At 43.8% G+C, this 15,573-nt stretch overlaps 1 protein-coding gene across 2 annotated transcripts in view; it reads left to right on the forward strand.

Annotated features, from left to right (window-relative positions):
- UGGT1 (UDP-glucose glycoprotein glucosyltransferase 1) overlaps window positions 1-15,573 on the forward strand; it is an 849,443-nt gene that overhangs the window by 53,212 nt on the left and 780,658 nt on the right. For both annotated transcript variants that reach the window (XM_086943802.1, XM_086943803.1), the window contains exon 4: window positions 2,362-2,492. In XM_086943802.1, coding sequence (XP_086799928.1) covers window positions 2,362-2,492 — 131 coding nt within the window. The remainder of the gene's footprint in view (window positions 1-2,361; window positions 2,493-15,573) is intronic.

A 15,573-nucleotide genomic window follows, 5' to 3' on the forward strand; every position in this document is an offset into this window, starting at 1 on the left:
TACACACCATGTAATTACACTCTACTCAATGCAACATAAATACGCTCCACATAATACCACTCAGTACCACATAATCACACGTCACAATTACTCTATTCAATTCAACATAAATACACACCACATAATACCACTCAGTGCCACATAATTACACACCACATAATTACACTCTACTCAATGCAACATAAATACACTCCACACAATAACTCAGTGCCACATAATTACACACCACATAATTACACTCTACTCAATGCAACATAAATACACTCCACACAATAACTCAGTGCCACATAATTACACACCATATAATTACACTCTACTCAATGCAACATAAATACACTCAACATAATACCACTCATTGCCACATAATTACACACCACATAATTACACTACTCAATGCAACATAAATACACTCCAGATAATACCACTTTATTTAAGTATTAATTATTTAAAAAAATTATAAACCATTGTTATTTGTAATATCAATACATGTAAGTCACGTAAATACAACACATATTGCATTACAAATGCTATAGGTGTCACATTTGCGAAAGTTATAACTATTGGCATGGTAAATGACAAAGCTATTAATTTCGCTATTTTCAAAAACAAAACCTAAATAAAAAATGTGTCATTTACAATACCAATAGCTCAAACTTTCCTAATACGAGACCTATTGCATTGCAAATGCTTGTTAACATGTGAAATGCACCCCAGGCACAAAATATAATGTAGCTTTGGCTTTGGCATAGCAAACCTTTTCAATCTGTTTAAATTATGTGACCTACTTCAGCACATGCTCTGCAAACAGAAAACATTGCTTGCCTGTAACAGTTGGCATGTGCTGCAGTTTTACATAAACCCTCCTGGATGCAGGTCACATTATGATGTCTTAAACATTAATTTACACTTAAGTACATTACATTACACTAGTGTACCCCCTACTTAACTCTCACCCGCATGGGAAAACACAAACTTAGATGGAGTCTTTGCCCTGGTGCATTTTGGGTTTTAGGGGAGGGATTACTAATCGCCTCGAAACTGTGCTACAAAGAAAAACAACTTGCAACGTCTGCACCCTGCACGAAATGGGAAAAACCATGGGGGGGGGGAAGCATGTGAATCTACAGCACTAATAGTTGCAAACCGATTAGTACAGCTAAGTAATGTTTAACTTATTTGATATGCAATTAAAAACTGTTGTAATACAAAATAGCGGACCTGTTGAAGCCAAAGATATTACTTTTCAGTTGCATTTCATGAAGAAAAAAAGTGGTGTAAACTAAAATTCTATCTTCCTGAAAGATACAATGTTAAATAGTGGACTTAGTGGTTAAGATTCTATAGCATTTATAGAGTGAAGTTGTGAACTTTCATTTTATGTTCTCCTAAAGTATTGTGATAACTTGCAAGTTGCCTCTCCTTTTTGCGTCACAAAGGGCCAGATGTGCAAATAATGAAGTTTGTAAAAGTAATCGCAAATTGCGCATCAACATTTAACAGATCTATTCTGTTTTTGTGAACCAACCAATGTACTAATAGGTCAGTTAATAAAAAGCGTATTTGTAGTGCGTCGCAATTCGACCAACCCATGAATATTAATGAGGTATGTTGCAAGTTGTGACTCACTGCCATGACCGTGATAGTGGCCTGCTGGGGTCAGCAGATCACCATGTCTGTGACTGCTTTTAAATAAAGTAATCTTTTTTTTTTATACATTCTGTTTTCCTTAAAGAAAAATGAGATACATTTTTTATGATTAGGAAACACTGCCTTCTTCTACAAAAGGTATTTCTCAACAATCACCGAGGGAAAAGGGTCCCTTAGGGACCCCTTCTTGTTTGTGAATGCCTTACTACTAACTTTCAGTAGTCTGTAAAATAGCATTTTATTGCAACCGGATTTCAGTTGCAAAACATTAATACATCCAACTGTGATTCAGTCATTGGAGGGGAGGTCCTAAACAACGCCCGACTAAATACTACATTGGTTTGTAGTAATAAGCCTGTTACCTAATAACAGTTGGGGTTTCTTACATACAAAAATACCCTTTTTTGCAGTTGCAAATGGCCCGAATCTATGAATCAGGCCAGTTTTTAATGCGAATAGGCTAGATACATCTTGCCGATAGGGCTATGAATTAGCAGCTTCCTTGGATTGGGCCTGCAAGAGGCCCATCCACATACATGGTTATAATACAAATTAATGTGTGCCAAAAACGCTTGGCAGTGGGTTCAGCTTTCATCCTAGATGAAAGATTGGCTGCCAGAGTATGCATATGGGTTCTGGGAGTTTGACTGTCCTCCAACCTTATTGTGATGAGTCCTTCATCCCCCTTTCATCTTCCATGCTTTTACTTGACAGGTTCTGATTTCACCAACTACCAGCTCATTCTGAAGAAAGCCAGTCAGTACCTCTTCCCATTGCAGCTGAACCTGCTGAAGTTTGGCTTGTCCCTGCGCTCGTACTCTGCCTCTGTACAGACGTTCCAGCAGGTAACTTGTTCACTGTGCCTTACTGTTAAGCTCCAGTTGCTGGTAAACTATATTAATTGGGGTTGCTTCTTGACTGTCTGCCTACTGTTTTGAATGTCATCAATTCTATATTTGTTCCATGTGATATTGCTTGTGGCTGCCACATATAAGTCTCTCACTTTTTTCTTCCTTGTGAGTAGAAAAGGTTCATGAATGCATTGCTTGTAGTGACTTGTAACGTGGGGCTTTGAAGTTGGATATTCTTCTGGCAAAGCAATTTGCTGTAGAAATCCTGTGATAGAGATGGGCTTGCTCTGCACTTATCCCAATCATCTTCATAGCAGTGAATAAATCTCATCCATCTTGCAGTGCCCAGTTGAAGAAATACAACCCCTTTTGATATCAGTCCTCCTTGTCATATTTTTCATGTTATTCAATTGAAACTGGGCTTATATCAAGAAAATGAAGCGAATGTTAGAGAGGAAATGGGAAACAATTTCTCTGAGACATAAGTGGTTGCTCGGCAGTATTCATGGAGGGTTCTGTCATTTAGCAGTTGTGTGCCAGGATCTCCAGTTCTGTTGCACTCTAGTTGGATAATCAGGTTACTCTCCAATGGTAGTTGAGCTAAGCGTAAGACTCGCTGTAGGAGGATGGTAGAGTCTTTGAATTCTAGATACAGTATGACATTTATTGCAAAGAATGCAATCAATATCTAGACGAAGATATACTTTTTAAAAAGAATTGGTCTTTATTTTAATATACTCTTTGCACCTTCAGTGGCTTTGTGTAGAGTCTCAAGAACAAACATGCTGTTCAGAATGTTGTAATGTATTAAGAATGTTTTGTTGGCTGTGCTTTGTTCCAGTTTCTGAGCAGACCTGGTTATGGTGGTATGGGTTGGACAGCTTAGCGGTTTGACAGCTCAGCGGTTTGATGGCTTAGGCTACAGAGAACTAGCCAAAAATGTGACCAAGCCAAAAATATAAATGTGCCACCACAAATTGTACTGGATACCCACCAACCAAAAAAATATGATTTTGGAGAACAGGGGCTTATTTCCATTAAAAAAAAAAAAACTCATTCTCCAGTATTCCGGGGTCACTAAATTTCCGGCCATCTGTGATTGGGGCACAAGGTGCCGATCAGATAGAGAGCGTATTGCTTCAGCTAGTCCCCAAGGTTTCTTTTTTAAATGGAGGGATTACTACTAGTGCTATTTTTAAGCTAAGGCCCCGGGTTCGGGTCATTTCTCATGAGCTGCTGATCTAAAATGTCAGGTGACTGAGAATGCATGGGACCTAGACTCTCGTTGTGCTTGCTATTGAATAAAAAATGCACGATTTGTGGTTAGTGCCAAATTATGTCTCTAAACACTGCTCTATTTAGAACCATAAGGGGTATAAGGATGGCTTCCGGCGCTGCTGATTCAGATCAGTAGTTTGAAACTAATGAGTTCTAATCCTAAGATTTGGACTGAAAATGAGGAAAACCGTCTCTCTCTGGTTGGAAAATGGTTATACCGACTGCTACAAACTCATGGTTGGTTTATGTTGGGCTTGTGCTGGACCTTGATCGTTTCATTCAGATCTGCAAGCTTTTCGAGCCTCCTCTGCTACGCACTTTCTCAAGATTATCTCCATGCAGACTTAAATTTACATGCTTTGCTTTTGTTCTCTTTATCGTGGGCCTTCTCCTCTCCACACACTGCAGGACAGCTTCCTCCGGAAGAACAAGTTTAAACTTGTTCCTAGTTTTGGTTAGTAAACGGTCATTTCAATAGTCTTGTTGTTTGTTAGCCACCCCCTGTGCTGGTACAGCAGAGATCCTCATATATAGCAGAACTTGATACTAAAGATTAATTTCATATCATGGTTGGGGGCACCAACAAGCAGTCTGACCTTTAAAAGGTTGTGATCTGTTCAAAATCCATTACACTGGGGAGTGCCATTGATGTGGTGGCACCCCTTCGCAGGGTGAAGAAGGTGGCGAGAGGAGCTGGGGCTCCTTGGTACAATGATTCCCTAAGGGAGATGAAACGTGGGGTGAGGAAGAAAGAACGGGCATGGCGCAAAAAGTATGACGCCATTGCCAAGAAAGAATACATCTCATCCTTAGCTAACTATAAACTAGCCATACAAACCAGGAAGGCTGTGTTCTTCGAGGAAAGAATAGCTGCAGCAAGAAATCCGCACAAGGAAATCTTTCGGGTCCTGGCGGAACTCAGGATAAACAAAGAGCAAAGTATTGAGTTCACCCAGGAGGACTGCCAGAGGTTCCAGGACTTCTTCGTAAAGAAGATCTCCGATATTCTGGGCGAAATTGCTGCAACTACACCCCTCGAATGTCCCTGTCCACCGGACCTTACTGCCCCGCTAGATATCCCACCATTAGTTGAGTTTTCCCCAATCTCTAAACAGGAACTATTCAAAATCATGGACCGAGTCAAATCGGGTTCCTTGGTGGATCCATGCCCTCCTGATGTATTCAAGTTGGCAGTACCAGGAATTGAGGAAGAGGTTTTGCATTTATTGAATACCTCCCTTCGTACAGGACAGGTCCCTCTAGCTTTTAAAGAGGCTCGCCTGATTCCCTTATTGAAGAAACCTGGATCGGACACGAAGTGTTTGAAAAACTTCCGGCCCATCTCCCAGTTGCCTTTCTTGGCTAAGGTGATCGAGCAGCATGTGTTAGCATTACTCTCGGGTCATCTAGAGAGTAACAACCTGCTGGAGACCAATCAGGCAGGGTTCCGTGCTAACCATAGCACGGAATTAGTTATGCTATCTATCCTAGATGAACTGAGAACTCGGGCTGATGTAAAAACACCGAGCGCCCTGATACTACTGGATCTCTCCGCGGCTTTTGATACCGTGTGTCATGAACAGCTTTTGTCGCGGTTGAGAGCCTTTGGTATCAGGGGTACAGCACATGCATGGCTTACATCATTCTTGCAGGGCAGGACGCAAAGAGTACAGTTGGGAGATTTACTTTCCACCTCTGCTCCGATCACCTGCGGGGTTCCACAGGGATCGGCCTTGTCACCCCTACTTTTTAATATCTACCTGCAGCCATTAATCGCTCTCCTGAACAGGATGGACTGCCTAGTGTACAACTACGCCGATGATACCCAGATAATCATTTGGCTGGATGATGGCCTGGGAGCGTCCACCAGGTTGCAGGACATACTTAAAGCCACGGTCAATTGGATGTCCGAGAACTCCTTAAAAGTCAACCCGGATAAGACGGAAGTGTTGCCCATCTCCATCTCGGGCAACCCTTGGAGTGAGAAATTTTGGCCTATGGAGCTGGGTGTGCCACTGAAACCGGCGTCCGCAGTCAAAAGTCTAGGCCTATATGTGGATGACAAACTATCCATGAAAAAACAAGTCACCACGGTAGTGGGTACTTGTATAGGCCTGTTACGACAACTAAGGAAGATCTCTGCCTTACTTTCATTCTCTACCTTGAGACACGTGGTCTCAGCCACAATTTTGGCTAGGCTGGACTACGGGAACTCCCTATACATAGGTTTACCCCAGCGGCTGCTGGATAAACTACAGGGGGTTATGAATGATGCAGCCAGGCTGATCTATAAAAAACCCAGGACTGCCCATTCTTCCCCCCTGATGCAGGAGCTACATTGGCTCCCGATTCGTCAGAGGGTTGTCTTTAAAGGACTGTGCATCGTACACAAGGCGCTGTATGGTAAAGCACCAAGATATTTGAAATCCCGCCTATTCCCCTATACACCGGGCAGGACTTTGCGCTCGTCGGACGCTACCCTTTTGTCCCAATCCCGTTTCAAACTGACCACGGTGGGGGGTCGTGCTTTTTCCAACACACTCCCAGCCTTGTGGAACAAATTGGCTCCAGAACTTAGGAAGGAAAGCAATTTATTATCCTTCAGGAGAAAATTAAAAACTGTACTTTTTAAGCAAGCATGGAGCAGACCCTAGGCGCACAAGTGGGATCAAGTGAATGCCATACCTCACTATGTAAATCTGGACAAACAGCGCTTAGAGACCCCGGTGGTTATAACGCGCTATATAAGTTAAATAAATAAATAAATAAATACACTGGTGAGCAGAGCGGCACATATCTTCAAGGGCTTTCAACTTCAAGTTAGTGTGAGAGCCATGTAGACTGAGTTGAGTTTCTGCAATTACCAGACAGCTCCACAGAGAACTAATGGGCTATAGGATGTGTTCATTCCAGGCACAGATAGCATATTACTAGAGAGGTATGCAGGGAGAACAGCAAGGGCAAACAATCTGTTTTTCTGGTTGTTGTTCTACTGAAAGGGTCTCAGCATGACAGGACTGAATATGAATACCTTAATCCATCTCACAGGCCTTTTCAAAGGGAAACAACTTGATTAATGGCACATTCAGGCGGCGACATGAAGAGAAATCTCCATCTTGTGCAACATTTACTGATTCTTTGATGTCCGCGCCATACAACTAGCTCACAAGCGCAACATGCCATACTTCTCCACTTCCCACATCCATTACATAACTTGGGAAGCAAATGACCTTAATTATGAGGGACTAACTGCATTTTGCATGTGTTAAATTTGGGTACCTGGTTGGCAGAGATATGTACCCTGTCAAAGCAGGAATAAGAATCCGAGTCAGGGTAAGTCAGACACACACTCTAAATTAACCTTGGCCCGCTGGAACTGTATCTTGGTTAGGGCATTAACGTCCAGGACGAGATGCGAGGAGCAAGAGAGGCGATGTTTCTTAGTCAGTCCTGGAGATGTAGGCAAAGGGTCAGTTCCGAGTCCCGCAGATCGGAAATGCATAGTAGTCTGTTATTATAGGGAAAATTGTGCTATGTTGATGTAAGCTGTTTTTGCTTGCTTTTTTTCGGTTTGGCGGTATACTTGTTCATAAATTATAAAATGAAATAAAAATATATAAAAAAAAAAAGGAAATGCATAGTCGTCAAACCCCTCTGATGTAGGCAGTGCATCGCCATTTAGCTGCGCAGCTGGCAATGTAGTGTCCTCTGTCTTGGAGGCAGCAGCAGTGATGAGTCGATGGGGATGCTCCTGTTCTGAGACGCTCAACAAGGGTAACACGCCGTTTTTTGCAGTTGCAGCACTTTAAACCCACTTCCAAGGGTTCAGGACTGGCTTGGCACCATTTGGCAGTGTAAACTCTCAAATGGCAGAGTCAAGGTCCTGTTGATGAGTGGAATGAAATCTTTGATGTCCCTGAGACTTTTAGGGGAAGGCAAGCAGACAAGCCCTTGCAGCAACTCTGGGTTTAAGTGGTGGGGCGCAGCAGGACTTTCCTTCTCACTCCCAGGCAAGAGATCAGCAGCAGGTGAGATCAGCGGAGCAGGAGTCCAGTGGGGCTCAGCAGAGTGACAGTCCTTTCAGCAGGACAGCAAGTCTTCTTCCTGGCAGAGTAACCACAGGTCCAGAAGTGTACTGAAGTGGTGGTGTCTGAGGTCCAGTACTTCTATCCAGTTGTGTCTTAAAAGTGGGAGGAGGCTTCAAAGAGAGGCTTTTGAAGTGAACAGAGTCCCTCCCCTTCCTGTCCTGACTCAACACTCACTACGGTAGTATGCAGCCCTTTGTGCGGGAATAAACCCCAGCCCATTCAGGTTTACATGTCTGCTCCTCCCTCCCATCAGGATGTGGATGGCCCATCAGTTACACCTAATCTCCCTTTGTGTGTGGCTGTCTGTAGTGAATACACACGCTCAGCTGTCCCCCACCCCAGACGTGGCTTCAGAGACCGGCAGAAGTCACCAAATGGATAAAGTAAGAAAATGCCAACTTTCGAAAGTGCCATTTTCAGAATTACAATTTAAAATCTAACCACCATAAATTAAGATTTAAAATTGTTATTCCAGAAACACCTAACTTGGGGGGGTCCCGTCTGTTCTTAAATGGAAATGACACTTATAAGATGTACTAAGATAATCCCAATGTCAACATATGGGAGAGAGGCCTTGAAATAGTGAAAAACAAATGTAAGCGGTTTTGTTACCCCCTGGTCATGTCAAACTCAAAAGTACACGTCCACCTTTTCAAATACACTACATCCTGCCCTTGGCGCTGCCCAGGGCCTACCTTAGGTGTTACCTATATGTATTAAAAATGATGGTCTGGGCCTTGGCAAGAGGGCTAACTTGCCTGGTCTACATGGCAGTTTTAAAAGTGCACATACAGGCTCTATAGTGGTAGGCCTGAGACATGTTTAAAGGTCTACTAAAGTGGGTGGCACAATCGGTGCTGCAGGCCCACCAGTAGAATTTATTTTACAGCCCCTGGGCACATGTAGTCCACTTTACTAGAGACATATAAGTAAATACAATTTGCCACCTGGGGATACGCCAATGTTACCATGTTTTAAGCAGAGAGCACATGCACTTTAGCATTGGTGAAGTGCCCAGAGTCATTAAGCCAGTGAAAATGAAGTCCGCAAAACAGGAGGTCAGAAGGCAAAAAAGTCCAGGGAAATCACGCCATGGATGCCAGGTTTGACTCCTTCAGGGTTTCAAAATTTCTCTGGCACGCCTCTGATCACCAAATGTGGCTGCTTCCTGGAAGTCTGCTCTGTAAAGAGAGCAAAAATGGTGCCATATCCCTTGACAAAAATTCTGTATTAGCCAGTGAGTCCCAAGAAGGCTCTCACCCCTGTTTGGATTGGGAGGGGGGGCACACCTAGGTTCAGGTGTGACACCTAGAGGAGCAGCTTTGGGGACCAGCTCCACTGGGCTGGATCAAGGGCTGTTTGAGGGCTCAATAACCCCTAACACCAGCATCTTAGAGACCCTTTCCTTAACACGTGCTCTCACCTTATCAGACAACCTGTAAATCGTGTTCTTTACAGGTGTGCTATCATGATGTCTCCATTATACTGGGATCATGGGGACACCATGTAGTGAGTCCTGGGATAAGGGAGAACACAGAGGCAAACTGCCTCAGCAACTGGCGGCAGTGTCTCTGTTGATCTAGGGTCAGTGTAGGGCAGAGGCTGACACACTCCACTGACCCATCCTGCTTCTTGGAAGAAAAGAGGTCATAGAGTGGTTCACTCTCCACTTTCACCCCATCATCAGTAACCAGGAGCATGGTAAGCTCAGACTTCTGAAAATGAGGCTTGAGGTGATTGACATGGTGGACCTAAAGACTCCTAGGAACCGTTTGAGGGTCCTTCATGTAGGTGACATCACTCTTGTGCTCCTTCACCTCATAAGGCCCAGACCAGCGGTCTTGCATGGCCTATGGCTCCATGGGCTCCATTACGCTCATTTTTTGGCCAGGCTAAAACTCACCCAGAAGGGCATTCTGGTCATACCAGTGTTTTATGTCCTCCTGGGCGAGTTTCTGGAAGCGAGATGTTTGGTTTTTAAGGGGCAGCATGTAACTGACCACATTCTGGGGGGCTCTACCGGTAGTTTGCTCCCGATCCTTAACCAAATTGAGAGGCCCTCTCACAGGGTGTCCTTGCATCAGCTCAAAGGGGCTAAATCCAACCCCATTCTGCTGTATCTCCTTGTAGGTGAACAAAAAGCAGGGCAGGAGGAAGTCCCACTTCTGTCTCATGGGCTCTGGTATACCCACAATCATGCCTTTCGGGGTCCTGTTGAACTTTTCAGCAAGCCCATTAGTCTTTGGGTGGTAAGGAGGGGAGAACTTGTAGGTCACCCACACTCGTTTCACATGGCCTTCATGTTCTCTGACATGAAGTTGGTGCCCTGGTCGGATACCACCTCCTGTCCAAGGTCTTTTCTTGCCACGAATGACCTGCCAGGAGTACATCATGAGCCAGCCCCAGTCGAAAGGCCCTGTAGTACTAGGGGGTCAACCAACACACTGGTTGCACCAGGCTCAGGAGCCTTAAGCTCACTATACAGGAGACTATTCTCCCAGTAAATCCGGTTTTTGCCAGAGGAGTCACCAGCTGCCTGGGCCGCCGCCGCCTGCTGCTGAAGGCCCTCATTAGTAGGGCATTCCCTCTGCGCCTTATAGACCTCCTCCCTGGTCAGACCCCCCCCCCCCCCCCCCCCCTCCCATCTGCCAGTTAGACAGCTCAGATAGGTTCCACAGTTCGGCCACATCCTACCCTGTGGGCTCTGGGGCATCCCCCTCAGGGTTAGGCTCCTCCTAGACTGTGGGAGTCTCAGGAGCAGGTTTCCTGTGCCCCTTGCCCTTTTTCTTTTTGTCAGTCATTTGAGCCATTTTGCTAGGCTCAATGTCCCCTTGACCAACTCCGGGCTACCATGGACTGGGTGGTGAGGCACACTCACTCAGGCAACCCTAACATCTCCAAGTGGGACCTGAGCTCCCCATCCTTCAAAGGGGTATGCTCTAGGTCATAGCTACTCGCAGATATTTACCAGGTGGCCGCAAAGTACTGTCTGTGGCATGCCTGAGGGCCGCACCGATGCCAGCAGTGCAAGGGTCAGAGTGATGAAAGATGGTTGTTGGGAGACTTAAAGCAGATGCATGGTGTAAACAACAAACCGAGCCTTCACATGGCTTCTCTCTGCCACCAACGCTCTATTCTCAGGCATCAAGAGTTAAAGTCAAAGCATTAACTTCTAATGTAAAATGGAAAGAGACACTCATCTGGTGGCTGAATTGCAAAATGTGAAACCTGAAAACCTGGTATCATACTTGGTTTCCCCACGTGACGAAATTGCTTGATCCTAGGAAATGGTTAATTTCACTTTGCCTCCTATTTCTTCATTGCCACATATGAGAGCCCCTTAATAAATAAGTTCAGTATGTGTGCTGTACAAAACCTTCTCTTGTGTTTTATTTAATAAACTATTTAAGTTGAACTCTTGTTTTATGTCTGTTATTAATACTGTTTAAACTGCCCATTACTGATATTCTGTCCTAATTTCCTCTGTACTGCCCTTATGAGTGCAGGGGCAACACCCAGCACCCCTAGCCCCCTTCTTTTGGACCTTGCAAAAGTTAAAAAGGCAAACTACACCCTCCGAGTCTAAGCAGAGTGTGTTTAAGAGATGCTGAATCTGCTTTAAAGTTTAAACTGCGTTTGGGAAGTGCATGTAACACTCGTTTTTGGCTTGAAAAAGGGAAAGTTGTTGAAGTGTGCGAAAAGCAGTTTTTAAGTGGCATAGATTTGGGCCTGCCTGCAGGGTGAACCAGGAACAGCAAATAGTGTATTGAGCCTGTCTGTATCCTTGGACATTCCGATCTTCAGGAGCAGCGCCCTGCCCCCTGGCCATCAGCCTGTGCTTGAGGTCATCCACCTCTTCTATAGTTTGCTACTAGAAGTTACATCTGTGCTCTTATTGGCTTCTGTATCAGGTGTTTCTGTTGGTCTTAGGTTTCTGATTGGCTGAGAAGTGTAGGGTTTGTATTGGTTTTGGGGCTAGGGTTTCTATTGGGCCTAGGGCTTAAGGTTTTGTTTGATTGGCTGCTGGGACTAGGGCTGTGATTGATTGTAAGGCCCTGGTCTCCAATTGGTCATAGGGCTTAGGGCTGGTGCTCTGATTGGTTAGGGTTCCCATCGGCTAAAGGTGTCACCTGAGCACTAGGGCTATTTAAGCTTAGGGCTCTGAGCGTCTCATCCCAGGCGTCCAGGCTAAGGACAGAGAGAACAAGGGCGGTTGGCTGGTCGGGCCTAGGGCCATAATTGCTGCCCTTTTTTCCCCTTCACCAGTGTTCGGCTTTGGACTTGAAACAATAGGACACAGTTAAAACTCAGCACTCCCAAAATAAAAAAAGTGTGTATGTGTATGTGTATGTAGATGTGTGTGTGTGTGTATGTGTGTGTGTGTGTGTGTGTGTATGTATGTATATATATATAATATGTGTGGGGTTGTGTGTGTGTGTGTGTGTGTGTATATATATATAAATATGATGTAGCACAATCCTCGAACCTCCACGCTGGCAGCGCGGCGAAAGAAGAAGGCAGACCCCACGTTTTACAGGCAGGATGATTTTTTATTTAAGACCCTTCAAGTATATAAATATGAGTATAATACTGCACCTTTTAAAATACACATGTAAAAAAGAAACTTGGCGCTCTCAAAATGAGGCAAGTAAACTAATTCAGGTGGATTTAAAATGAAACACGTGTATTTATTAGTACCAATCTTTTAGAAGGAAGACAAAATATGCCAACAAGGCCCCTTACCAGTTGTCAAATGAAAGAAGCCAAATATAGAGAGCATATATACACAGCATAAAAATGCATGACCTATATACGCAGATCAATTAAACTTCTGCCTACATACACAAAGTGTCAAAGAGAAAAAATGGTCAGGAGGGATCAATACCAAAATCCTATACAACTCGGGGATTATAAATTCCCTAATTAGGGAAACACAATTCGCAATATTATTTTCGGATTATTTTATGTACAAGACATCACATGCCTAGTCATCCTCATGGTTACTAATTTTATTTGTAGTAATAGTACATACACAAAGTGAGTAAGAGAAATTTATCACCAAAAGAGTGTCTTTCAATGTTCTGGCCAGCACGACTGGGAAGCCCTTTACAATCAGTGAAAAGTCTTGATCGGGAACACCGAAGATGCCCTGTGATAACGTACCCGCTTCATAGGCGAGCTCCTGTCTGAGAACCAAGATTCCTTTCGTTAATACCTTTTCACTCAACCCAAGGAGAGATTTCTACCCCCCCCCCCCCCCCCCTTCTGTTGCTAAAACAAGGCTGGTCGTACTGGTCTGCGTCAAGGTCACTCACAGAAGCTGGCCAGGCCTCCATGTTTGCTTCGAGGCAGAGCTGTACATTCTATACATTTCTCTGACAAACGTTATCTCAACCCAGTGAATGGTATCAAGGCTGCATACAACACTATATATTCTAGCTTACTTACACAGTGAAGAGCAAAAACATCCCCTCCCTACTGTGTAACTGCGTGAAAGCACAGAAAATAGTCAGTTTTACAAATGGAGTCGCTGGTCATTGTATCGTTTCTCATGGTATCACACTCGACCTTTTGACCATTGAGTCCTAACATATTGGTCTGAAATCAATTGTTTTAGGTTGAGACAGAGAGAGAAGATTAGGCACACATTGTACACATATAAGGATACATATTGCCATTATTATCCCACCTAAGATAGAAGCTACGTTTACCAAAGTCCGGCAACCACCTGACAAGCCAATTCCACCATCCTTTATCTGCATCCTGTCTTACTCCTTTGACCAGTTCTTTTAAAACTTCAGTGTGAGAATGAATTCCTTTAGAATGATTTGAAAGGTTAACACAGCACATACCCTTGAATTCCCAACACCCATGATGATGTTTTAGAAATAGTTGATTGCTACTCTATTCTGTAACATAGCCTTTCTTGTACCCTTCATATCTAATAGCAATTCCGCCAGAGCAACAGATGTGTGATTAATATACTTAACCATCAAACATGCTAATTCATTATTAGTCCTAGAATTATAAATGGTTAAGCCTGGAAATCCTGCTATTGAATAGGCTAAACTTATATATTCTGATTTAGATAATAAATGAACTCCAGAGTCACAATCTTCATTAAGCTGAACAGTTTCACTCGTATTTCGGACGTGCAATGCTGGATTCGATGGAAACCTAAGTCCTAATGGCGTGAAAGCACACGGTCCACCCATTCTATTTGCTAAAATATATGTATATGTGACATTGCCACACGAAAATACCCATTCTATAGGCAACTTGATAGGACTGGCAGCAGATTCTACATCCTTACTTGACATACTATTATGTACATTTTTACACATACTTTGATTTAGACTCTTAAATAGTTTGTTGTTCCCAGGTCATCTTTGAATTGTTCTCTTCAAATTGCATCTGAGCCCATTTACCAATGTTGGCTGCATCACCGGTTAAATGGTAGCAAACCAACTATAGTGACATTGTACGTTATCACTCAAGTTAAATTATCCCTAAGATCATCAGTGGCTTCTGGACAAAATCGGCAGAATTCATACGGTGACATGAATTCTTGCATCACCTTCTTCCACTGCCCTGTCTGTACTTGTGGAGTTAAATGCCTTCAGTAAGATATTAACTGGGGTAGGAATAACTACTAGGTACGGGGAAACAGTATCCATGGTGCTCTTCTTGTTTGTCGTGGAAAAGTACGACCTGTTGATAACAGTATGTGCCAGGTAGGTCCACGCATTATCATGTCGATTCAGCAAAGATGTCAGTCTGCATTGTCTGCTGGTCGCTTTGAAGTTAGGGGCCCCAGTCGAAAACAGAGCACACTCCACTCAGTGCATGTAGGACACAAAACGCCATGCTGTGATCTAGAAAAACAGAGAACAAACAAATATTCATTCACACAAGTAGCATTTGTCAGCAGGCACAGGTTCTCATTTCTCTTGCCCTGGTTTCATGACTAACAGAACCTTATCTGTCCCAGTTGCAATGATTTCTGCCTGTTCGGCCGGGGGGCGGGCTATTCGAAGATTATTCCCACAACTACCTCTCGCTCAGTAAAAATGGCTCTGGCAGTCCCCTTCTTGACTATCCCTCTGTACACTGGAATAATCATTAGTTGAGCAATTCCGTCTCCAGTTTGTATTACCAATTCAGGTTCTCCACTGTTAAATAATATTACCTTTTATTTCTCCTTTATAGCCTGCATCAATCACTCCTCCAAACACTTGAATGCCTTTTAGAGCCAGCCCAGATCGGGGAGCGATCAATCCAAAGTGCTCTGGGGAATATGTATTCCCACCCCTGTCTCAATAAGCGCCATATCTTTTGGTTTGAGTTTGCACATGCTTAAAGCATGCAAATCAAGATCTGCAGTCTCTGGTGTCGCCCGGTATGGAGCCAAGTACAAGTTCGTGTTCGTGGCCATGTGTTAGTGGCCATGTGAGGATGAATTTGCAAAGCCGGTGTTAGGATCCACAGCAAAGGGGTCTCTGCATTTGCCAAGGGTCTATTGTTTAATATTTATTACGCTTCATTCACATGATCTCTCCCGTATTTCAATGACCCATCAGACAACTTCCCCAATTGGTCTTTCAACAGTCCGTTCATCCATTCTATAAGACCTGCAGCCTGCGGCTAATAAGGAATGTGATAGACCCACTCTGCATTGTGTTGTGCACAATAATCCTGCCCCAATTTGC

The sequence above is a fragment of the Lissotriton vulgaris genome, chromosome 11 (assembly GCF_964263255.1).
Source record: "Lissotriton vulgaris chromosome 11, aLisVul1.2, whole genome shotgun sequence".
NCBI classification, from domain to species: Eukaryota; Metazoa; Chordata; class Amphibia; order Caudata; family Salamandridae; genus Lissotriton; species Lissotriton vulgaris.